The following is a 26509-nucleotide window of genomic DNA, read 5'->3' as shown; positions in this document are numbered from 1 at the left end:
CACATTTTTTTTTTTAGTGAGGTAATTGGGGTTAAGTGACTTGCCCAGGGTCACACAGCTGGTAAGTGTTAAGTGTCTGAGGCCGGATTTAAACTCAGGTACTCCTGACTCCAGGGCTGGTGCTCTATCCACTGCACCATCTAGCTGCCCCAGTGCTTCCACATCTTGCTGATAGAAATCACCAATCTTTATGTTGAATTTATTTTATAAACTTGTTTCTACATCTGTTGTTTGGGCAAGAATTTTCTTAATGAAACATTTTTTGTGGTGTATGTGTTACAGTTTTAGATAACAAAATTGTGAAGCACTACCGAGTGAGAAGACTTGATGAAGGAGGCTTTTTCCTCACCCGGAGAAGAACTTTTGACACCTTGAATGCTTTTGTGGACTACTACACCAAGACAAGTGATAGCCTCTGTGTCAAACTTGGAAAACCATGCCTGAAGGTAGAGTCCATGAATCCATATTTAACAGTGTTCACTTACTGTTTTTGCGATTTCCCCCTCCCTTTAGATGTGACAGTTTGTCCTAAGACAGGTCCAATCAAAAGAAGCACCATCTGACAATTGATGGCAGATATCAAAGGTAACACTGTTTGATCCTTTGAACTAAGGCATTGATAAAAGAGCCATCCATTAAGAGTCTGAAGGAGACCAGAGTTTCAGAATGTAATTTACTATGAGTCTGTGTACCAGAATATTAAATATGTAGGTACTGTATAAGTTTCCCTAAATTTGTGCAGACATTATTTTACTGTTTTTGACAATAAGGTGTTTGAAATTCTCTTTTTTAAAAATTTGTTTGGGGAGGGGGTGGTGTTTAGAAGTATTTGAATATCTGTTATTATTCTGTTGTTCTTATAGTGTTTCCTTTATAAAATATTTGAAGTTATGAAGGATTTGTATACATGAGGTTAGATCCATTTCATTGTATTACAAAGCAGTTCACTATATTTCTGATGAGTAAAACAAGCCCTCAGCTTTACAAATCTGGAAAATGAAGTTGCATTATGGGTAGTTGTTCTCTAACTTACCTTTGATTGTGGGCAGCTGTGAGGGGTGGGAAATTGATCAACTTGAGACCTAGAAAGGACTTTGGAAACACTGTTCCATCAGTACTCTATAAACAGTGTAGGCTGCAGAATTGAACTTTAAACTTCCTCATTTACCCTTTCAGACTGCAAAGTATTTTCTTTCCTCTCCTTCCTCACTTCAGGTGCTTAACTTTCCTGTTCACCCACTGTTATGACTCAGCTCTATCTTCTGCAGGTTCAATTTTGGCCCTTCCCACCCAAGTGACTTCCCTTTATGAATCCCTTCCATTATTGGCAAAGGCAATATGTATTACATATTATGTATTACATAGTTATTTACATTTTATCTCATCTTTTAGAATGTGAGCTTTCTGAGGGCAGGAACTGTGCTCTTGCCCTATTCTCTTCCATCTTCCATATGAGCTTCATCAATTCACACCTTATCTTAAGCACCTTCAATCTCTTCCTCTCTTTTAGCTTCTTTCATTTAGTGTGTGTATATAAATATATATATGTATATATATATGTAATATATACATCTATATAAATAGCTATGTGTTTGTATCTCTTTCTTTTCTTCCTTCCTCTTTCTTTTTTCTTTTTTTTTTTTGGTGAGGCAATTGGAGTTAAGTGACTTGCGCAGGGTCACACAGCTAGTAAGTGTTAAGTGTCTGAGATGGGATTTGAACTCAGGTCCTCCTGAATCCAGGGCCAGTGCTCTATCCACTGCACCACCTAGCTGCCCCTTCCTTCCTTCCTTCCTTCCTTCCTTCCTTCCTTCCTTCCTTCCTTCCTTCCTTCCTTCCTTCCTTCCTTCCTTCCTTCCTTCCTTCCTTCCTTCCTTCCTTCCTTCCTTCCTTCCTTCCTTCCTTCCTTCCTTCCTTCCTTCCTTCCTTCCTTCCTTCCTTCCTTCCTGAGAGATTCTTAAAAAAAAAATCTTACCTTGACCATGATACCACACTCAAGCTCTTATACTAACTTACTCCTCCGCTTAATTGCTAAAGTTCTTGAAAGAATAGTCTCCTCTTACTGCCTTCATTTACTTACCACCCATTTGACACTGCCTGAAATAGTTACTTTTAAAGTTGTTTAATCAATATTTATTAAAAAAATTCAATGAGTTCTTTCTCAACCTATATGCAGTGTTTAACACCATTTTCCACCTATTCCTTCTTTCTTCTCTTTTCCCTGGTTTTCTGTGATACAATACACTTAGTTTTTCTCTAGTCTTCTCTGTTCTTTCATTGTTTCTTTTGCTTTTTCGTGTTCATCCTGCTCTTTAAATGCATTATCTACCTCCAAGGTTCAGCCCTTGGACCTCTTCTCTTTTCTCTCTATACTACTTCTCTTCATGATCTCATCTCCTCCTATGGCTTCAACTACCATCTCTCTGCCAATGACTCCAAACTCTTTATCTCCAGCCCCAAAGTCTCTCTCAGTGTTTTAGTCTCAAATTTCTAGTTGCCTATTGGCTAGCTCAACCTGGATGTCCAACCAGCATCACAAACTCAACATGTCCCAAAAATGAATTACTTGTCTCCCCCAAAATCTGCCCTTCTCTAACTTCCTTCTGTAACACTACTATCCCACCTGTGACTTGGAATTGTAACATTGCATTCTTTCTTTTCTCAGTTGTAACATTGAATTCTTCTGTCTCTCTCACTCTTTATATTTAATCAGTTATCAAGTCCTGTGATTATACCCCTTAATATTTCTCAGTATTCATTCTCTCCTTTCATCCTCTCCTTTCTATTCACACTGTAACCACACAAGTTCATATTATGTAGACTATATTAGTAGACTTCTTCCTGCCTTCAGTCCATCCCCTCTCCAACAATGTTCATGTCACTGCCAGAATCATTTTTCTGAAGCAACATTCTGTTCTTATGACTCCTCTATTTAAAAACTTACCTACTGCATAATGTTTAAACTCCTTTGTTAGCAGGTAAGATCCTTTATACTCTAGTGTGAGCCTATATGACTTCGCTATTTTCACATATTACTGCCATTCATGCAATCTATATCCCAATCAAACTATCCTGAATTCCATCCCCTGTTCTTATCCTGTTTTCTTCTGTCTTTCTACCTTTGTTCATGACATCCATCATGCTTGAAATGAATGCTCCCTAATTCTATCTCACTGAAGTTTCTCCATTTCTTTATCACTGTTAATTAGTGAAAAAAGTGACTTTTGTGCTTTCATATATTCTTCATAACAGAAAGAAGTCCCAACTACTTTTGATTTGTCATATAAGACTGTGGACCAGTGGGAAATAGATCGAAATTCTCTGCAACTTCTGAAAATATTAGGATCTGGCCAATTTGGTGAGGTGTGGGAAGGCTTATGGAATAATACTACTCCAGTAGCAGTGAAAACATTAAAACCAGGTATGATACCATCAAAATTTAAGTGATAGACTTGTTGATTATCATTGTTACTTTTTGGAGGTCTTATAGAATATACCAGTACTGTATATACATGGTTCTAAGCAGACAACAAAGCCATACTTCCTGCTTTTCAGTAGCAGAAAATCTAACACTGACTACATATAGATCACATAGTACTATCTTGAGATCAAAAGCTCCAGAGTGCCAAAATAAGACCATTCTCTTACAGTTAGAAGACTATATAAGGATTCAAGAATTTGAAAGTAAATACCCATCTCTTTTGTGATGCTAAGACTCAGCTTCTTAATGGCTCTTTTTTCCATGTTCAAGTAAAAAAAGAAAAAAAAAGTTGATTTTTGAGAAAGTAGAACCTTTGGAGAATATAAAAAAGAATGACTCTTTAACCAAATTTATGTGCTTGGGGGGTAGAGATAAGGCAGTTGGGAGGCTACAGTAGGCTTGTCAGTAATGTTCTTATTTGGAAATACCAGAAATTCATTTCTTTTCCCCATTTTCCTTTGCCTATTTACAGAAAAATGAAAGTAGTTAGAAATCAGCATGGGTGGCCGTTTCTTTTGATAGTTATAGTACAGGAGAACAAGCAGAGTATCACTGTACTAAGAATAATTCTACCTCTACCAATAGCTAACAGTTATATGGTACTTTAATGCTCTTTTCGCAATGGTCCTATGTGGTAGGTAGTATAAAGAGTTCTCTGGTAGTTCTAAGAGGTGTTGATTTTCATACATGATATACCAAATGAGGTCAAATTCTACAGAATAGTAAAAATAGAACTTTAGACATGTTTTAAATATAGCATATCACAAAAATCATAATTAATTTTTAAGCCATTAAAACCTAAATATCTTTAAAATCTTTTAAATTAAGCTTTAATAGCTTAAAGTAGCACTAAGACAGGGGACACTTTGGATATATATGTGTATATATATATATATATATATATATATATATATATATATATATATATATATATATATATATATATATATATGTGTGTGTGTGTGTGTGTGTGTGTGTATGTATATATATATATATATATATATATTAATATGACAAAAAACAGTCAAGAATAGACCTTCTGGGGGCCTTAGTTATTCATACAGGCCATAAATACTGAGCATAAAGAAGACTTCCAAAAGTTAGAGCTAGAACATTCCATCAATTAGTAGTTCTGTTGTATGTACACAGGCAATTCTGATATCTTCCACTGATATCTTCTATCACATCCCATCATAGGTTGGTAGTAATCTTGGGTTCTTAGAGATTATGCCAGCAAAGCACAAATTGTGGCAGATTTTGCCAAACCTAGAAAGCCTTTGAGTTTAGGCCCAGTGAGGGAATGTATGTCTATTGTCTGCAGACCAGCCTAGCAAAATGTGAAGAGGGTCATTACCTGACTGACTTCAGGAGGATATGTTTGAGTCAGAGCAACTCTTGAAGACAATTTAAATTATATTAGGGCTGTTATATGTTTTAGAAGATAGAATACCCTTCCTGAAAAAACCGAAGATACCAAAGTATTCCTCGTGTCATAGGGGATGATAAAAACTGCCACATTTCAGAATTGCTAATTATCTAAACAAAAGAATTCACTCAAAGCAGGACTAGTTAATTTGATGAAGTCAGTAGAATATTGTGTGATTAAAAGTCACTTGATTGCTCCAGGTTATTAAAAATGTGGCTGGACTGTGAAGACATACTTTGTCTGAGTTGTTGTTGGCAATTTATTAATTTTATTTCCTCTTGATCTCTGCCAAGGTTATTGAAACAAAATAATATAACTTTCATTAACTACTCCTAAACTACATAACATTTCAGATATTTGTATCTTTGTACATAGTAAAAGTCAGAGTTATCTTACTCCTTTGGAAAGACACTTAACCTTAATGGGCCTCAGTTTCCTTGAATAAAATGAAGGGGTTGAACTAGATGACGTCTAAGTTCCCTTACAGTTATCCATTACATAGTGGCCATACCTCACCCCTGCAAAACTGTCTCGGCAGACAGGCTAAACCTGGTTGAGAGTAACCAAGAGGCTTCAAAACTATTGGTGAGTAAGGTAATCTACTGCATCCTAGGCCATTGACAGTCATCTTGACTTTTGTTTTGCCACTGGACTTCAATGCCTCTGAAAGAGAGGCTGATGTCTTTGTGCAACTCTGTCTCACTTAAATCCAATTCACATTCAGTATGCAAGCATAATCCCATTATATCATTGGTCTTCTTCAAAAGGAAGGATGAACAACAGTTATCTGAACTAATAGCTTAACATTTGTCTAACTCTTAAAAGCATCTTTCTCCCCAAATCTTATGAAGTAGGTAATGCAATTATTATTAATCCCCATCTTATCAATTTGGAAACTGGAGCTCAGAGAAATTAAGTGATTTATTCAAGGCCAAATAGTATCATTGTGACGATTTAAACTTCCAGCTTCTTACTTTGAGTCCAGTGCTCTTTTCACTGGACCTTCTTCCCTCCCTCCCTCACCCCCCATCTTTCCCAAAGGAAGGACCCTCTGGAATTAAAAAAAAAAATACCAAGGAGAATGTTTCATTTAATTGAGCACATAAATAAACAAACAAAATGCAACAGTTTTCTCTCCAGTAGGAATCATAATTATTGATTTATGGTTCAATAGCAGGAAACAGCTTTGGTGATTGGTTAAATGCTTTCATTTCCTTTGGCTCATTAATCAATCTCAGCAGCGATTTATTGCTTAACAGACAACCAAGCAATAAAGATGACCCTTGGAATAAACCCTTGCAGTAGCTCTGATGGGCAAAAAATGAAAATTTAATGCCATGTTACTAGACGAGTTGATATTGAGTCTCTTTAGCTCTTTGCTAGTTAGCCTCTGACAGATTGAACCACAAATTGGAGGAAGAAAAAGAGCACTCAGCCTCTCAATGTCATTAACTCATTTTGATTAAAACTAACTAGAATATTTTGATATAGGAATCACAATTTTCTTGGATTCCAAGGTCATGATCCTAACCTCAGGCACTATAGTAGGATATTTGATTACATTTGCTTTTGTTTGACTAAAAGTAATAATGCTATTACCACTGGAAGCTCCATGGATGGATGTCTCTGTGGGTTAGGGCCTCATTGGGCTCACCCATACTAAGTGACTCATTTACCCTCAAGGATCAAATGCTGCTTTCTGGCAAGATACAAAAATCATCAACTAACAGCTTATATCAGCTTATTATGGCTGCCTTGTTGTCAGCCCCGTGATGTCTAAACCCCATGTTGCTGATCCCACCCCCTGTCCTGAGAACATCACCAATTACTTTTAAAGGTTCCCTGAATACAGGCGTCACAATGGACTTCCCAGCAGGATTGTTCTTTGATATAAGAAACTCTACCATTAGAGGCAGTGTGGATCATCCACACAGCTGAACCACAGGATGTTAGGAATGTTCTTTCTAAAATATGGCCCTCAGAATTAGACATGATAGCCCAGATTTTATCTGACCAGAGGCAGAGTATAGAAGCACCCTTATCTCCCTGGCGCTGAATGCCATGTCTCTTAATGATACCCACAATTGCATTAACTTTCTCAGTTGTGATATCCCATTGTTGATACAATTGAGCTTCCAGTTCTTTAAAATCTCCAGTTCTTTTTTCATAGAAACAGCTATGTAAACACACTTTTCTTTATCCTACTTCTGATGTGGATGTTTTGAAAAAAAGATGTAAGACTTGACATTTATTTTTATTCACTTTCATTTTTTTATATTCCATGAAACTTTCTAGTATGAATATATCTGTGGATCCCAACTCTTTCTTCCAACATGTTGGCAATCCCTCCCAGCTTTGTAAGTGGTAATTAACCAATCTGAGCGTGACTGTTAGATAAGGAAAACCCTTAACTGTAATTTTTTGGCCCCATGGAAATTCTAGGTATAAAATATGCAAATAAATTATATATTCACATGATATAACAATGGTGGAACTAGAATAAAAAAAGAAGGGATTATGGAGAAATGGGTGGAGAATAGGTATGAGTTATTGTCTCACTATTATAATTGAGAAAATAGGGACCTGACTAGTAGAAATTGGGGGTTCAAGTGATCATCCGAACTAAATTTTTTTTTTCTTTTTCTTTTCCTTTTTTTTTTTTTTTTTTGGCAGAGCAGTGAGAGTTAAGTGACTTGCCCAAGGTCACACAACTAGTAAATGTCAAGTGTCTGAGGCCAGTTTTGAATTCAGGTCCTCTTGAATCCAGGGTCGATGCTTTATCCACTGCACCACCTAGTTGCCCCCTGAACTACATTTTCTGACCAGAGTTTAATGAGAACAGTTTGGGCTCATCAGCAGATACCCTTCCTAACCTGATGAACTCAGACCAGTCCCCCAATTTCTTCCAACCATACATTCATAAGTAAAGACTAATGAGGGGCAGCTAGGTGGCACAGTGGATAGAGCACCGGCCCTGGAGTCAGGAGTACCTGAGTTCAAATCCGGCCTCAGACACTTAACACTTACTAGCTGTGTGACCCTGGGCAAGTCACTTAACCTCAGTTGCCTCACTAAAAAAAAAAAAATTTAAAAAAGACTAATGAGACCCTGTTCTCATTAGACCTCTATACTCTCAGTAGCCAAAGGACAAAAAAATGCCTCCATTGTTCCAGTTATCTAACACACAAAGAGAGATGTGGGATTAATCCCAGAGAGTTTGGAGGTAGAACTCCAAGAGATCCTGCACAAGAATCCTAAATATAGAGAGAAACAAAAAGTCTTTTTCTCTGTAGTAACTTTTTTGTTTGTTTTTGTTTTTGTTTTTTTGGTGAGGCAATTGGGGTTAAGTGACTTGCCCAGGTTCACACAGCTAGTAAGTGTTAAGTGTCTGAGGCCGGATTTGAACTCAGGTCCTCCTAAATCCAGGGCTGGTGCTCTATCCACCTCACCACCTAGCTGCCCTTGTAGTAACTTTGCAATGAATAGGCAGCTTAATGAGCTAGTGAATTCCTCATCACTATGCGTCTCTAAGCACAGGCTGGATGGCCACTTCTAGGAGGAGATTCATACTTTCAGTTTATAATTCATTACTTAATCTCTGAGGGTTCCTTCTAATTCTAGGATTCTAGTGCTCTTTCCTCACTGAGAATTAATTTTTATGTTCATATCTTGGTCAATAAATAACTTACACATATGATAATAATTCATAGAAAGTTTTTTCTTATATTGAGCTGAAATATGACTTTCTCCCATTAGCCTTAGATTTTCCCCCATGGAGCCACAAAGAACATATCTAACTCCCTCCCCTCACCCTTCCACATGATGACTCTTTAAAATCTTTCAACACAGCTAGGATTACCGCCCAAAAGGCTTTTTTTTGAGCCATTGTGACTCAAAAGAGAGCAGTCACTCATTTGGTAAAACAAAATTATGTAAATATCAGCCATCTCACTCAGATAACATTAGCCCTATCCATAGGGATTCTTAAAAACACCAATGATCACTGTGAGGATTTGTTTCTCAAGTTATTCAGTCATATCTTGTTGGTCAAATTGGTACATACAGTAAAAGAATTAATTGATTATGATTTTAAATAAGGTTTGAAAAAGAAAATACAAATTCAATAATAATGTTTACTTTTTAGTTTAAAAAATTAAAACATTTTATTTTCAAGAAGATCTGTCTTCTTCCCCCACACCCTACCCTGAGAAAGTAATTAAAAACAGAACCCCTATTAGAAACTTTTATAGTAGAGCAAAACATATTCCCTTATTGGTCATGCCCTCCCCAAAAGGTTTCAATATGCCCTATGAGTTCATCACCTATTTATCAGGAGGTGAGTAATAATGCTTGCTTTGTTGAGAGAAGGAAAAGGGGTTTTGCTTGACTTACGAAATTCAGATTAGAATCCTTTGCCATCCTTGATTTCATTTGATTTGGCACTATATACCACCTTCCATGGAGAATCACAATGGGGGCATCTAAGCGCAATTTAATTGTGTACTAGGCTTTAAAAGAGTCTAGGATATGTCTCCATTATCACTGGTTCAAGTTATTAGCACTCTGACAACTTTAACAAGATGATAAGATCAGTATCTCAGGAGAAAGCATTATGAGTTAGACTCTTCTACATTGTATAAAATTGCTGTGGCTGCTTGCATACCAAAATTATGTTTTGGGGGTGGACTTGAAAAATCCCTTCTACCTGACCTGAATGCAATGCCTCCTTCAAATTGAGAAAATAAATAGAGCAAAAGTGACTCTTCTTAGGATTGGTAGCCAGCTGTTCCTACAGGGTGGGTGCAAAGGACAGTGGCTGTATCGAGGGTTCTGATGCAGTCGTCAGTCTTTCTCTGCCTTTGGACATAAAAGCTTTTGCTGCAGTAATTAAATATTCAGTGTTTTTCCCTTCTGAACATTAACAAGAATGTTCCTCTCAGTCCTTATGTGAGCCTGTGCCACATTTTATCAATTAGGCTGCCTGTCTTCTTTTCCTCTTCTGTTTTTCACATGGACCCAGATCAACCTTTGTTCACCCATGGGTCATAACCCATAAACACCATAGCTCTGATGCACTAACATGTTCCTATTATTAGGTTTCCTCATTTGAACTGATTCTCTCCTTTGATAACTCTAAAGATTTGTGGCCATACTGTTCTTACTTTACAAAGAGGCAGAAAGCAATCTTGGTGATTCCCATAAGGTTGCTGTGCAGATAGGAATGCCCTTAATAACATCAAGTGATTCCCCCCCCCTTTTTTATTTCAGGTTCAATGGATCCAAAGGACTTCCTGAGGGAGGCACAGATAATGAAGAACCTGAGACATCCCAAGCTTATCCAGCTTTATGCTGTTTGCACTTTAGAGGATCCAATTTATATTATTACAGAACTGATGAGACATGGAAGTCTGCAAGTCTATCTCCAAAGTAAGCTAAAGACTTTATAAAAACAGGGTGAAAAAAGGAACTTGTTTTAGGTAGTGCCATAAATGCCAATTTAGCAGGTCTTTTAAAACCCAAAGGATATTTACTATCTGCACATCGGTGACAATGGATGTCTTAACACTGAGTGGTTCAATTACTCTGTGAGATGATGGGTACTTTGTGCTCAAAGGGAAGAGAAAAAATATTTATGCTGTTAAAAAAACCCCAAATAGTTCACAATAGACACAGCAGAGTACTTAAATGTAATGGGAAATTGAAGAACAAGAGCTTAGAGCCATGAAATATATAATGCTATTGCTAAATATTTGAATCTATAAACTGATATTTGCTACTAATGGGAACTGAGGCATTGAAGAATTGAGTCATGAGTGTCACAATACATTTCATATTCATGCTAAGTATTAGAATTCATAAACTGATATTTATTAGATAAAGGAGCTAAGAGATATTAAATATTGGGTGATAATGGGATATGTAATTCTTTTGTGGACTTTTTTATTTGTTTGCTTGTTTTGTGCTATAGTTCACTGTATTGCATGTCTGTTGATTTTTCTACTTCTGCTATTGTCAGAAAATGTCTGAAAGTTCAGAACAAAAAAGCAAATATTGTGCCATTATTTGCTTCTTAGCTTCTGTCCTCTGTACTAAAAAGGATTAAAGGCATTGCTCAACATTGGTGCATATTACAAATGAATGTTTTAATAAACTCAGCTATCTAAAGTACATGAAAATAGGAATGCTTAGAGGTTATAATAGCCAAAAGGCTCGATAGTTGCACCAAATACCTGGAGAAGATAATTTTTTGATCATTTTTTTTTCTAAATCCAGCATGGAACAATAAAGAATGCAGGAAGGAAGACCATATATCAAGCTTCAGAGCCAAAATCTTGAAGGAGAAAGGACCTTCCTCTGACATTAGCATAATCTGGAGAAGCAGTATGATTAAGCTATAAAACTAAAGGAGGAGAACATAGGTTGAGATGAGGTTGGCTCACCAGAGAGTAATATATGTCCCAACAAATGTTGTTGACTTAATGACTTCAAACACACAAAAAAACCATCTGGCCACCCTGCATGGAGCTACCAAAATTGAACAGAATCAGAAGGCAGTTACCTGCCAAGTGGCGTGCCATGGAGACACTGCCCCTAGCAAATGGTAGAGTCCCTACTTTCAGAAATTAAAATTTTGCAGAGGATCTAGGGCATAGACCGGAAATATTCCAGAGTGAATAGAGGAAATTTCCTTCTGGAATATTGATGAAAAGTTTAGGTCATTCTTGGACAGTTGTCAAGTATTTATTATGCACCAACTATATGCTAGGCATTGTGCAAAGTGTTAGGGATATAAAGAAAGGGAAAATATAGTCCCTACCAAATCTCAGAGCAGGAAGGGATCTGGGTGATTATCTCACAGTCTGACCTGTCCTTTCAAAAATGGAATGGATTCTGGGGTGTCATTTATTCTGGGACTCTTGAGGCTACTCCAAAGCAGACTCGACACAATGTAGTGACCTCAGAGCTCCTTTGGACATAAAAGTTACTTATTTTTTGTACTGCCTCAGAGGAAGGCTCTAAACTGATGACAACCTCTGTTGACTTTGGTAGGGATTATTGGACAATTAGCATTCCCAGTTGGGTAATTAAGGTTTAGTTTGTCCAGGTGCAGAGGCTGATCTGGAATTCACCTGTCAGGACATCTTAAAAAGATGCTGACCACAAACAATTCCTTCTAAATCAAGGAATTTTAAATTCAACAAAGCTATCTTAAAAAGAATCTGCCAATTGATTGGGTTGTCCACAAGGAGAAATATTATTAAACTGACACACTCTTGAGTAATGGAGAATAATTGAAAATATTTTCCTGCTGAAGATGTAAATTGTCACCAATTTATGGATGTTTATATCAGTTTTGATATGTAACTCTAGTAGAGGGAGCTTGTACTGATGTTTACTTAGGTAATTCCTAGGCTATGGCAGTCTCTAGAAAGGAAAATGTTTATTATTGAGTTTCTTGCAAGTCTTATATCTGTTAGTGAAAATCTGTTCATATCCACCATTCCTTGAACTAGCTTTTGTATCTGATAGTAAGAGAACATTCATATGCTTTTCTATCAAAACATCTTTGTAAAGTTCCAGAGATTTGCTTAATATTTCTTGGGATAAATTATTCCACAATAGGAGAAATTTCATTCAAAAACTTGAGCAATGTCAGTAGTGGATGAGAGGGAGGGTAATGTAGCAGATAAAACCAGGAAGATTTGGGTTCATGGTCTGTTTTTGACACGACTGGTTTCATGATGCTGGGCAAATCACTTAACCTCTCAATGCCTCTGGTAACATTCTAAGATCATAAGGTAAAGATAAATTGCTGATTTTCATTGGTGGAGAAGTTTTTGCTACTCATATCACAAGTCCAACTCCACCTCTCCCTAAACAATATCTTTAGCAAATGTCCAATTTAATATGTTCCAAAATATAGAGAATAGGTATCAAAAACTAGGTTTTGTTTTTCTCCTTGTTAATTTAGTAAAACTATTCCTTAGAGAATTACAGATATTTTCTTTTCTATAAAATAAATCCTAGCTCATGTTCTCTTCCAAGCCCATTCTTTTGTGAAATTCACAAGCTGTGAAGCTAGAGTAGACATCTCAGAACAAGAGGGCAGATAAGTTTTTTTCTCTTTTAAAAGATCCCATACTTTTTTTTTCCATTTGAAAATCTGGGAAGTTCTAAATACTGAGAGCAGCATGGTACAGTGCAAAAATGCTGGATTAGATGCCAAAAGACCCAGCTAAAAATCCCATCTTTAACACTTAGTAGTTTGGTGACCCTGGGCAAACCACTAAATCTCTCTTGGCCTCATTTTTCTCATCTATGAAATGAGGAGGTTGGACTAAATGTTTTCTGAGGTATCTTTTAGCTCAAAATCCATAATCCCACTATTCTATTGGCCCATGAGTTACTGGGTCTCAGAAGTAATTTGTTTATAGCATTCTTTTGAAGTAGCCAAAGTATCTTCTTCTAGAAATTCAAAACATCCCGACTCCCTCCTAGGTGTTTTCTCCAGTCTGGACTGCTATTAGGGAAAGAGGTTCACAGATTACTTCCATATAATTAACATGAGTATTACTTTTCTAAAACTGATTCAGGGCTAGGTAGAAATTTTGACTTCATTTCCTTGTTGAGTGGATTGTACATCACAAAGTAGAAATGACCGTCAGTCAGAACAGCATTATTCTGCCTTGGTGATGATGGACAAGTACCATGGCATTATTAATTTATTTTTACCACCTACATCAGAGATGTAGCCTGACCTAGATTAAAATGTAATTGGAAAATATTTAACAAAATAAATAAAAACACAATAGAACATAGATAATGTTAATACATGGTTTTCTAAGTCAACATGCAGCCCGCAAGGATCCTTATATACAGTTTAGTGGTCTTCATTTCTATTTGAGTTTCATACCACTATGCTTCATAATCCATCTTTAAATGTACTAGTTCTCATTAATTAATTAAGTAGTAATAATAATAGCTAGTAACATATCACTTTTCTTAGAAAAAAAATCTTCTCAATAACTCTGTGATTAAGATCCCCTTATCCTCATTTGTACAAGGGAGATAACTGAGGCTCAGAGAGGTTAACTGATTTACCCATGATTTACCTGATAAATGTCAGAGCCAGATCTTTTATGTCTGATTTCCACCTTCTCATAGCGATGTGCTTGGAGGAGGATTGTAATGAAAATAGTTTTAGTAATGGTACTCTATTTCCAGTGCATCCCTAATCATCTAGAGATGAAATGACTTTGTGTTCTTCAAGGTTATGTTAGTGGAATGAAAGTTCTGGAAGTTTCTACTAAACCACCAATATTTTACGTACAGATCCTAGTGGTAGATTCTATGCTTGTTTTTTTTTTTTGTGTGTATGTGTGTGTGAGGCAATTGGGGTTAAGTGACTTGCCCAGGGTCACACAGCTAGTAAGTGTTAAGTGTCTGAGGCCAGATTTGAACTCAGGTCCTCCCGACTCCAGGGCCGGTGCTCTATCCACTGCGCCACCTAGCTGCCCCTAGATTCTATGCTTCTTGAAAGAAGACTAGCCTGGCAGCTATTAGAAGAGAACCGGCTCAAAACAGATAGGCCCATCCCCAGAAGTATGGCTACCATATGATGATGTTTTGTTTCTAGTTTAGAATCTGTCACCAAATGACTAGCTTTGAGACCTTGGTTTAGTCTCTTAATGATTCTTTGCCTCAGTTTACTTCACATGTCTATAATTAAATTATGGGCATTAGAGGATACACACATATATTCACATGTATACATACATATATACACATATACATATGTGTGTATAGGATAAATGCAAAATAAATAGTAGGTAGTTTAATGAGGGAAGGTACTAGCAGTTAGAGGAACCATGCGGAAAAGCTTCATGCTTTACATGGCTACTCAGTGTCAGAACTATGTCTAAAACCTAGCTCTTCTGACTTGTAATTCAATACTCTTCTTACTTTATTATAATACTTTTCATTCAGTGAAATAGTTTGGCCAGTTACAGATCCCTTATATCATAGTGAAATTTATGCTAATGAACAAGCATATGTTGTATTTTGTTTATTTATGTCCCAAGGGTTTGTAGGGTTTTTAAAAAATCTCATAAAAGAAGTAGGGAAGAAGAATATTTTCTATTTGTGAGCCTAATGGTCCCATCTAATAACCTTTCAGTAACTAAAATACATCTTAGGGGATAAACAACTTCATTTAACAAAGTCATAGAAAGTCATACACTATACCTTATTCCTTTGGGCCAACCTGTCCTTGGTAAGAAAACTTATGTTCTGTCCTTAGGCACTACTAATGGGTAGCTGGAGCAGTTGTGTTTGTTATTAGAGATGACACATGCTGAAGGCATCTTAGGGCCTTAAGGGGACAAACAGCCTACTAAAAAGCTTTAAAAAGGAACATCTATATACCCATTAGACATCCAGGGCTACAAACAGAATGAACATATCCTTGAGACCTCAGGGCTCCCATGCAACAACTCAGACAGTTCTGTTGCTTTTCATAGTTAATTTCAAAGGAAGGAATAAGGGCCTTCTCTGTAGCTCAGAATGGTGGAAAGGTCAATATCTGAACAACTACAGGCAATTACAGATAAGCTTAAATCAGATGATGCCTTAGATTCTATCCCCCATGTGTAAAAACTAAGAGCTTTGACCTCTAGCAGGGAAGAGATTAAATTTACTCTCCTTTCATTCAACAAACATTTATTTAGCACCTGTTACCTAAGGGATACAGTTCTAGGCACTAGGGATACAAAGAAGAAATAAGATACAAGACATTCTCCATCCTCAAGGAGCAATCTGATAGGAAGGATAAGAACAATATACACACAACAATAATACAATTGGAATATTCTACATGCATAGAAGTCAGAGAGGCATGAAATATTGAAGGGAGGGGTCCCTTTTGGTGATCTCAACACATCCTAATGAACTCAACGTTTTCAAAACAGAGCTCATAATCTTTCCACTCAAACCCTCCCTTTTACTGAACTTCCCTATTTCTGTCAATGGCATCGCTATTTTTTCCAGTCTCTCAGGTTTTGACCTCTATTATTTTATGCTGATTTTTCTCTTACTTCACATATGCATCATTTGCAAAATCTTGTCACTTCTACCTCCACAACATTTTTCTGCAGTTCCCCCTTTCTCTCTACTCACACAGAACCAGTCCAGTTCAGATTCTTATTATCTCTTGCCTGGACTATTGCAATCTCCTTTTAATTGATTCCCCTGCCTCCAGTCTCTCTCTACTCCAATCCATTAAGTTAAGTGATGCCCCCCCCCCCAATAAATACATTTTTTAAAAAGTTATGTTCTTTAAGTGCAGATCTGCTCATGTTAATTTCCTACTTGATAAACTCCAGTGGCTCCCTATTGCCTTTAGGATAATACATAAACCCTTTTTGTTTGAATTTCATAGGTCTTCAGAACTTGACCCCAACATATCTTTCCAACCTCATTTTGTTTTTGTATCCCCTGGAACCTACCACAGTGTTTGACATAGAGAGAAGGTAGGACCTAGCTTAACCCTTAAAGGATATAAAGGATATTAATAGAATGTGAGTCTATTCTTCATCATAGTATAGATGTGTGGGGCCATGGGGGAATAGATCAATTCTACTCATCTGAGAAAAATGGCAGCATTTATTTGATTTTAGTTTATACTTTCCAGAAATGGAGATCGGAAGATAATGGGGGCAGAGTGGAAAGGAGAGAGGGAAGTATGCATGAGGTAGTTGGTGAGGAGGTAAAATAAAACTTAGCTAGGTCCTGAAATAATGCTTTAGGAGAGATAGTTCAATGAGGCCCAGACCCAAAGTTCCTCCAGTATATGGTCTCTTGTTTAGGTAATTAGGCCAGAGTTAGAATGATAATTTATTTTAATACTCAAGTCTATAATTATGATGGTAGTGAAGGGAAAGAGGAAGTTTATGAGACAGGGTTGGAAATTATTGAGGAAGGTGAGAATGCATTCTTTTTCCCACCATTTATTTTGAATTTTATTTTCCCCCCAATTACATGTAAAAACAATTTTTAATATTCATTTTTAAAATTTTATGTTCCACATTCTCTTCCTCCCTCCCTTCCTAACCCTTTTTAAGAATGCAAGCAACTCCATGTAAGTTATACATGTGTAGTCATGCAAAACATTTCCATGTTAGTCAGGTTGTGAAAGAAAACAGACCAAAAAAAACCTTAGGAAAAAGGAATTTTTAAAAAAGTTATGCTTCAATCTGTATTCAGACACCTTCAGTTCTTTATCTGGAGATGGATTTCATTTTTCATAATTCCTTCAAAGTTGTCTTGGATCATTGTATTGCCGACAATATCTAAGTCATTCACAGTTGATCATCTTACAATATTGCTGTTACTTTGTATATAGTACATTTCACTTTGCATCAGCTCAAGTAAGTCATTCCAGGTTTTTCTGAGAGTATCCTGCTCATCATTTCTTTTTTTTTTTTTTTTTTTTTTGCAGCGCAATGAGGGTTAAGTGACTTGCCCAGGGTCACACAGCTAGTTAAATGTCAAGTGTCTGAGGCTGGATTTGAACTCGGGTCTTCCTGAATCCAAGGCCAGTGCTTTATCCACTGCGCCACCTAGCTGCCCTCATCATTTCTTATAGCAATTTAGTGTTCCATTATAATCTCATCCCACAATTTGTTTAGCTATTCCTCAATTGATGGACATCTCATCGATTTTGAATTGAACTTTTTCTTTATTTATCTCTTTATGGATACTGACATAGTAGTGGTATTACCAGGTCAAAGAATATGCATGGTTTTATAGCCCTATGGTCATAGTTCCAAAATGCTCTACAGAATGTTTGAATCAGTTTACAACTTCACCAAGAGTGCATTAATGTCTCATTTCCCTCTTATACCCTACAACATTTGTCATTTTTCTCTGCTGTCCTATTATTCAGTACAGTGGTTATGAGGTAGTACCCCAGAATTGTTTTGACCTGAATCTCTCCAATAAGTAGTGAGTTAGAGCATTTTTTTTCAAATAGCTATAGGTAGCTTTGATTATTTCATCTGTGAACTCTTCATGTCTTTTGATCATTTATCAATTGGGAAATGGCTATTATTTTAATAATTTTGACTCAGTTCTTTATGTGTTTGAGAAATGTCCTGTCAGACAAACACTTCAAAATTTTTTCCATGGTTACTATTGCTAACTGTATTTCCTGCCATCATATTCCTTCACCGTAACATTTACTCTATTTTCTATCTTCTTTTACCCTGTCTCTCCTCAAAAGTGTTTTGCTTCTAACCTCCCCTTGCACCAATCTGCCCACTTTTCTATCACCCCCCCTCCCCCCATCATCCCCTTCTCCTTCTTCCCTGCAGGGTAAGATAGATTACTATATCTAATTGAGTGTGTATGTTATTCCCTCTTTGAGCCAATTCTGATGAGAGTAAGGTTCACTTACTCCCTAGCACCTCCCCCATTTTCCCCTCCACTGTATAAGCTTTTTCTTGTTTCTTTTATGTGAGATACTTTACCCTATTCTACTTCCCCCTTTCCCTTTCTCCAGGTGCATTCCTCTCTCATCCCTTAATCTTATTTTTTAAAAATATCATTCCTTCATATTTAACTCACACCTGTGCCCTCTGTCTAAATATCCATCCAGCTGCCCTAATAATGAGAAAGTTCTTATGAGTTACAAGTATCATCTTCTCATGTAGGAATGTAAACAGTTTAACCTTTTAAAATCTCTTATGATTTCTTTTTCCTGTTTATCTTTTTATGCTTCTCTATAGTCTTGCATTTGAAGTTCAAATTTTCTATTCAGCTCAGGTCTTTTCATCAAGAATGCCTGAAAGTCCTCTCTTTCATTGAATTCCCATTTTTCACCCTCAAGGATCACACTCAGTCTTTCTAGGTAGGTTATTCTTGATTGTAATACCAGTTCCTTTGCCCTCTAGAATATCATATTCTAAACCCTCTAATCCTTTAATGTAGATCCTAAATCTTGTGTTTTCCTGACTGTGGCTCCACAATACTTGAATTGTTTCTTTCTGGCTGCTTGCAATATTTTCTCCTTGACCTAGGAGCTCTGGAATTTGGTTATAATATTCCTGGAAGTTTTAATTTTGGAATCTCTTTCGGGAGGTGATTGGTGGATTCTTTTGATTTCTGCCTTACCTTCTGGCTCTAGAATATCAGGGCAATTTTCCCTGGCAATTTCTTGGAAGATGATGTCTAGGCTCTTTTTTTGATAATGGCCTAATAATTTTCAAATTATTTCTCCTGGATCTAGTCAGTAGTTTTTTCCAGTGAGATATTTCACATTGCCTTCTATTTTTTTTCATTATTTTGGTTTTGCTTTATTGTTTCTTGATTTCTCATAAAATCATTTTTCCATTTGCTCAATCCTATTTTTGTTTTTTTGTTTGTTTTTTGGTGAGGCAATTGGGGTTAAGTGACTTGCCCAAGGTCACACAGCTAGTAAGTGTCAAGTATCTGAGGTCGAGTTTGAACTCAGGTCCTCCTGACTCCAGGGCAGGTGCTCTATCCACTGTGCCACCTAGCTGCCCCTCAATCCTATTTTTAAGGAGTTATTTTCTTCAGAGGGCTTTTGTACCTCCTTTTCCATTTGGCCAATTTGGCTTTTCAAGGGATCCTTTCCCTCATTCACTTTTTATGCCTCTTTTGCCCATTTGGACCAGTCTGTTTTTTTTAAGGTGATATTTTCTTCAGTATTTTTGTGTGTGTGTTTCCTTTACCAAGCTGTTGACTTTTTTTTTCATGATTTTCTTGCATCACTCTCATTTCTTTTTCCATTTTTTCTCTACCCCTTTTACTTTATTTCAAAGTCCTTTTTGAGCCCTTCTATGGTCTGAGTCCAATTCATATTTTTCTTGGAAGCTTTGGATGCAGCAGCTTTGACTTTGTTATCCTCTTCTGAGGGTGTATTTTGATCTCCCTTTTCACCACAGAAACTTTCTAGGGTCAGCATTTTTTCCTGTTTGCTCATTTTCCCACCCTATTTCTTGACTTTGAACTCTTTGTTAAAGTGGGGGCATTGCTTTCAGGGTAGAGGGCTTACTGTCCCAAGCTCCAGGGATTTGTGCAGTTGTTTTAAGTGATATCTCTAGGAATTTGTAAGTTTTTAGTTCTCCTAAGGTGGTATGATTTAAGGAGAGGTAGGTTCACCACTCTCGTGGCCTGTGCTATGGTCTGCAAGCAACTACAGGCCTGCTTTTCTGCCCTGGAACTATGAATATAAGCTTGCTCTACTCTGGCTGCAAGCTTTAGTGTGCTTGTGCTCCTTCACCACCTGGGACCTCCACCCAAGACTGTGACCTGGATGGGCAAAACAACAGAGTCCTGCCTCAATGTAAGCAAAGAGATCCCTGTAATCTTTTGGCCAACTGTTGGACCCCCTTACCATCTATGGATCAAGTTCCAGAAGCAGTTGCTGCTGCTGCTGATTCAGAGGCTTCCAAGGCCTTCTCCTGGTTTGCTGGGGCTGGGTCTACACTGTGGTTGGGTCTATGCTGGCATGGCCTGCACTGGGTTGTACTCCCCTCTCACCCTGGTACAATAGACCTTTCCTGCTGGCCTTCTAAGTTGTCTTTGGCTGTAAAATTATTTTGCCTTGTCTTTTTGTGGGTTTTGCTGCTCCAGGAATTGTCTTATGGCATTATTTGAAGGTATTTGGAGGGGTCTTGGGGAGAGCTCAGGCAGGTCACTGCCTTTCCTCACCATCTTGGCTCTGCTCCCCTATACACATTTTGGGAATGCATCTTTTTTTTTTTTTTTTGGCCGGGCAATGGGGGGTTAAGTGACTTCCCCAGGGTCACACAGCTAGTAAGTGTCAAGTGTCTGAGGCTGGATTTGAACTTAGGTCCTCCTGAATCCAGGGCTGGTGCTTTATCCACTGAGCCACCTAGCTGCTCCCTCGGGAATTCATTCTTAAGAACAATAGATGACAAGGCATAAGGATGAGAAGATAGCTACTAGTTGGCAGTAAATGTGTCTTGAATTTGTTAATTTGTTGAATCTTGTCATTATTTCTTGAGATTTCAGTTGCTGAATTAGGTTGTATTTACTAATTAATGAATTAATATTATAAGCATTCATCCCCATTATGACACTATATACATTCAAATAAATGGAAGTCATTGGAACACTTTAATTATTTGATATATACTGTTATAACCTTTCCCTACTTCTTTCTTATCTAGATGATGCTGGTGCCAAAATCCATCTGCCTCAACAGCTGGACATGGCAGCCCAAGTTGCCTCAGGAATGGCTTACCTAGAATCCCAGAATTACATCCACAGAGATCTGGCTGCCAGAAATGTGCTTGTTGGTGAACACAATGTTTACAAAGTGGCAGATTTTGGACTTGCAAGAGTTTTTAAGGTAAATTTCTGTGTTGGGTCTTTACATTGATGAATTTTTTTTTTGTTTGTTTTTGGTTTGGGTTTTTTGGTATTGGAATTGAAAGACTCACTATCAATCCTTAAAATATTATTTCTCAAACTCTTGATCCATACACCATTTCATTAGGTGATTGTTCTTATTTGTCCTTTGTTCTTGAAGAGGACCATAGCACTGGGGAAGTGATGTCATGACTTGGAATGAATTGGATTTAAGTGAGGAAGAGCTGTGCAAAGGCACCAGCCTCACTCTTTCCTCCATAGCCATCTGGATCCAGTGGCAAGATATACATGAGAACAATCTGAGATGTTCCTAGATGCAGTGGGAGACCTTGACCTTTTAAACTATGGCTTTTCACAGTTTTCAATTTGTCTGACGCAATGCCCATTCAGTGATTAAGACTAGGAAAGAATGAGTTCAAATCCTGTCTCAGGTTATGACCTTTGGCAAATCACTTAACCTTTCTCTGTCAAAGTTGCCCCATTTGTAAAATAGGGATAATAATGACATCTACTTCATAGAGTTGTTATGAGGATCAAGAGAAATAAGAGGAAATTCTTTGAAAATCTCAAAGAGCTACATAAATGCTAGCTGTTGTTATTTTTGATATAGCATTTTTATATTAAGTTTATCAGTCAACATTGCTAGAATCCCACATAGCCACATACCTGTGTAATAATATGATAATATAATATGCCTCCTATGGCCTTGATTATTAGAAAGGTACTTGACCTGAGGGGCAGCTTCTGTCAGAACAATAGATCTGAGGAGGGGGCAGTGAGAGAGGAGGTACTTTAGAGGCAAGGAAATTAAATTGGGAAAAATGACTATCTAGTCAAAGAAAAGGAAGGATTTCCCCCCTTGATTTTCCTTTAGCCTTTATAATGTATAACCCAAATTAAACTGGTAACACTGAGATCTAGAGTATCATGGGAGGTAGAAGGTACTATTTTGCTTCCAACTTGAGCTTAGGTTTAAGGAGCAGGCCAGAGGTATTCTTTTAAGGGGAAGATGACTTTTCTTGGATGCTCTTATGCATGACCTCAATAGGTTCTAGTTAGTATTGAAGCATGACCTGATAGAGCATAGGTAGTGAAGATGCACAGAGGTAAATTTATGAAATATACTGCTGCCTAACTGGGCTACCAAAGTAGGCCACTTTTCTGCTCTCTCACTGTTTCCACCCACTTTTAGGATGGATATTGTTCCTTACAAAATTTCTTCCTAATTTCTCCTTTGACCTCTTCTTTTTCTTTCTTTTCCAGATAAGTAAATATGTCATGTAATCACATGACACATCATACATTCCCACATTTTTTCTCACAGGGAGGCAGCATGGCGAAGTTAAGTTAGCAAGCATTTATTAAGCACCTACTGTGTTCTAGGTATTTTTATAAGCATTGGGCATATGGAGAAAGGCAAAAACAATCCCTGATCTCAAGGAGCTCACCAACTAATGGTATAATAGAGTCTTAGTTCTTCAGTCAGAAGACAGGTTTAAATCCCATTGCTGATGCTTATTGCCATCAAGTGATGGTACATCGTTTTCCTGATTTTTAAAATGAGAGTTTTGGATTACCTGGCCTTCATAGATCTCTAGATCTGGGGTCACTATGAGTACCTATGACACGATTCTATATCCTATCTACAATTTCTCTCCAAGTCTTGATTATAGGTATAGGCAAACTCCCTTCCCATGACCTCGTCACATATACATATGCATATTTAGGCTCTTAAATTATGCCAAATATCTACATTTAAAACTTATTGGATATTGGACTAAAGTTTTTAAGTTTTTATTCAGATATTTTAGTATTTTTAGATACTCTTACCTAAACTTTCCTTTCCCATTTCCCCATTTTACATACATCCATATACGTCCATAAACCCAAAGACAGTCCAAGGAGGACATACATATGTCATTGAATCTTTGGTTGAAAATTTCAGAATCAATTACTATTTGTAGCACTTCCATTCTTCCTTTCACAAGTGTATGCCATTTCTCTTTGACCCCATCTTTGATCACTTTTATGTCATTTTGGTCAGTCTTCTCTGTTTCTTCAGCTCTCATATATTACTTGAAGTTGTGTTTCCATAGGGCTGAAATAAGAAATGAGATAATATATTACATAATTACAGTTTTCCTCCAAGTGTGACTTTGTGACTTCCAACATGTTTCCCTAGTCTATAGCTCATCTACAAGTAAATAACTGCTTTAATTTTCCTGAATCTATCATACTCTCTTTACATAAATTAATTAGAACAACAATGAGAGGACACACGCATTTAAATCATTTGGAGTCTGTTTTCTAATCCTAGAAAGTAGTTAAGTGATAATTATCAAAGTCAATGGCCCTTCAATATCATCAGTAAATCAGGAAACAGTTTTGCTTTCATTTGTCCTACTTATTAAAGACCAGATGCGAAGTCAGCCTTGCCATGTGACCTCCTTGTACCAGCAGATTCCTTTTTATCAGTGTGTTGCATGTTGACTTTCACTTAGTAGGTGCTCACTTGGCACTCACTGAATTCATGGATGGTGACTTCTGATGGAATTTTCTAACAATGTATGCCAGGTTTTACATTTGCCACTATGACTCAAGCAGGCAAAAGGCATGCAGACTCTATTCCCATTTAGTTTTGGAATGAGACAGTTTATAGAAAAATGAAAATGATGAGGGAGAAAAAAAGAGGAATGCTTCAGCTTGGATTGGCTCTATCAATGTTTCAACAGGTAGAAAATGAAGATATCTATGAATCTAAACCAGAAATAAAGCTTCCAGTGAAATGGACAGCACCTGAAGCCATTCGATCCCACAAATTCAGCATTAAGTCTGATGTATGGTCATTTGGGATACTTCTTTATGAAATCATTACTTATGGCAAGATGCCTTATCCAGGTGAGTAATTTATTCAAAAGCTTGCCTTTCTGCTGCAGATCATTAGATGTTTAGATGTTAATGGATGCTATATAATGCCTTAGAAGGGGGAAGTATGGATAACATATACATATACATATGTATATATATATATATGTGTGTGTGTGTATATATTATGTACGTCATATGTGTGTGTATATATACACATAAACATATATATGTAATATGCATATAGAAGCTTAATAGATAACACAGGATGTTGATAACTTAAATGAATGAGATGGTTTACAGCTTCTTCCACCTTTGCTAACAAATTACACTTAAGTAGCTACTACCAAGGGCATCATTTGGTTTGATCCCTATGGTCTTGGAGGTAGATCATGTGATACACATGTTCACTGGGGAAAACCTATGATTCATATATAATATTACACTGCTTTTAAAAAGCAGACCTGTTATTTCACCAGTGTAGGAAATTCCAGAGAGGACACTTTCTCTACTAAAACATATCAATATCTCTTCTCCAATTTATAGTCTCAGTATCTTGTCTGGGGAATTGAGAAAGTAGATGATTTGTCCAAGATTCCAGTTAAAGGTGGGATTTGCACACTGGTCTTTCTGACTCTAAGGCCAACTCTTTTTTCATTACACTATGGGATAAAAATGTCCAAAATAATTTTTAAAATGTTTCAACTGGTGGGCGCTCTCTCTCTCTCTCTCTTTCTCTCTCTCTCTCAGGCATGACAGGTATGCAGGTAATCCAGAAGCTGGATCAAAACTATAGACTTCCTCAACCAGATAACTGTCCATTGGAACTCTATGATACCATGTTGCAATGCTGGAATGCAGAACCCAAAGATCGGCCAACATTTGAATCACTGCACTGGCGTCTTGAGGACTACTATTATGAATTAGATTCTTCCTCTTACTTGGATACAAATGCTTTTGTTAGATGAACATAGATATGGGACAGTGGATGTTCATCAAAGAATAAACAAATAGAATAATTGGCCCAGAGAATCGCCAACTGCAAAAATCACTTAGTTTGAAATCTGGGAGGAAAGAGTTCCATTCTGTGGTACTTTGATGATGTGCTGTGGAAATTATATCTGCATTTCCTTGCCTGGACCAACACTGCAGGACGTACAAAAAAATTATACTCCCATCAACCACATGCCAGAAAAGATTAAATAAACTGAAACAAGTTCTTTCCCCTTCCCCCCATGCTTCTTCTCATTTTGAAGATATTTCTATTTATTGGTTGAAATACTGATCATAAGAATCAACAGATGATGGTCGATTTTTACTCTCTTAACTGTGGCAGCATTTTCCTGTTTGCTGATTAGTGTGGTTATTCATTATTCCTCAGATGGCTGAATCTCATCCGGCTGTTATTATGAAGGAATATGATTGCTTTGCTGCGCAGCAGGACCTGTGCTTTGAGATTTTTCCCCCTCTTCTCTTTTAAAATATCCTGTAACTACAATGGTGGTAAAGCCATATTAAATGTCTTGATTGTACTGGGAGTAATTGCACTTTTTTTTTGTGCTACACAGAAAAATGAAGCAGCTGTTGAGGAAAAGAATTTAAATCTCTCTCATTTTGTAAAAGGAAATGGGGAAATTTCTATATACCTACAGTATGTGTCATATGAGAATAATCAACATTACTTTAAATTTCTTAATGTGCAGAATCATACTGCAAAGTTGATGAGTTATTCTACCCTGATGTATATATGAGAAACAAGTATAACTCAGGAGGTTTGAGAAATAGGTATCAAACTAGTTTAGGGAAAAAAAAAAGATCTTCTGAGTAAATCAAAGAATTCATATGTCCCAGAGTTCCTGGGAAATTCTATGTTTTCATGAAAATATACTTTTTATATTTGATGAAAAAAATTGTTACCACTAATTGGCAGTGAGGGTGTTGTATATCTCTAGTTCTCTTCTTCTATCCTTTTGGTCTTAAATTATGTTGTAGCTTTGGCCATCCTTTTCTTTAGGAAAAGTAGGTCTTTACAGTCATTGGCCTGAGTATTTTCTTTTACAAAGGGCACAATTAAAAGTTGTTTTTACAGATTAGACTGATTCACAGATCAATTAACAGAATATTTAGTATGTAAGTCATGATCCATGCCACATTAGACTTTCTTATTTTTGGTCATCTCTGCCAATATACTAGTTGTGAGGTGAGACAACAGGGCTGCTTTCATGTACATTTCTCTTATAAATCATTTGGAGCAATTTTCATATTTTTTTTAATGATTACAGTTCTTTGAGAACTTTTAAAAAAATATCGTTCAACCCCTT

General features: G+C 36.9%; 1 protein-coding gene across 1 annotated transcript in view; it reads left to right on the top strand.

The window, feature by feature from the left end:
- Window positions 1-25412, top strand: part of FRK (fyn related Src family tyrosine kinase) — a 123668-nt gene extending 98256 nt beyond the window's left edge. The window contains exons 3-8 of the mRNA XM_043962719.1: window positions 283-446; window positions 3253-3421; window positions 10176-10334; window positions 21122-21303; window positions 24056-24221; window positions 24939-25412. Of these exons, the coding sequence (XP_043818654.1) occupies window positions 283-446; window positions 3253-3421; window positions 10176-10334; window positions 21122-21303; window positions 24056-24221; window positions 24939-25156 (1058 nt within the window). The 3' untranslated portion in view covers window positions 25157-25412. The remainder of the gene's footprint in view (window positions 1-282; window positions 447-3252; window positions 3422-10175; window positions 10335-21121; window positions 21304-24055; window positions 24222-24938) is intronic.
- Window positions 25413-26509: the final 1097 nt, after the last annotated feature.

This window comes from Dromiciops gliroides, chromosome 4, assembly GCF_019393635.1.
Source record: "Dromiciops gliroides isolate mDroGli1 chromosome 4, mDroGli1.pri, whole genome shotgun sequence".
In the NCBI taxonomy this organism is placed as follows: domain Eukaryota; kingdom Metazoa; phylum Chordata; class Mammalia; order Microbiotheria; family Microbiotheriidae; genus Dromiciops; species Dromiciops gliroides.
This window is presented reverse-complemented; position numbering and strand designations above follow the sequence as displayed.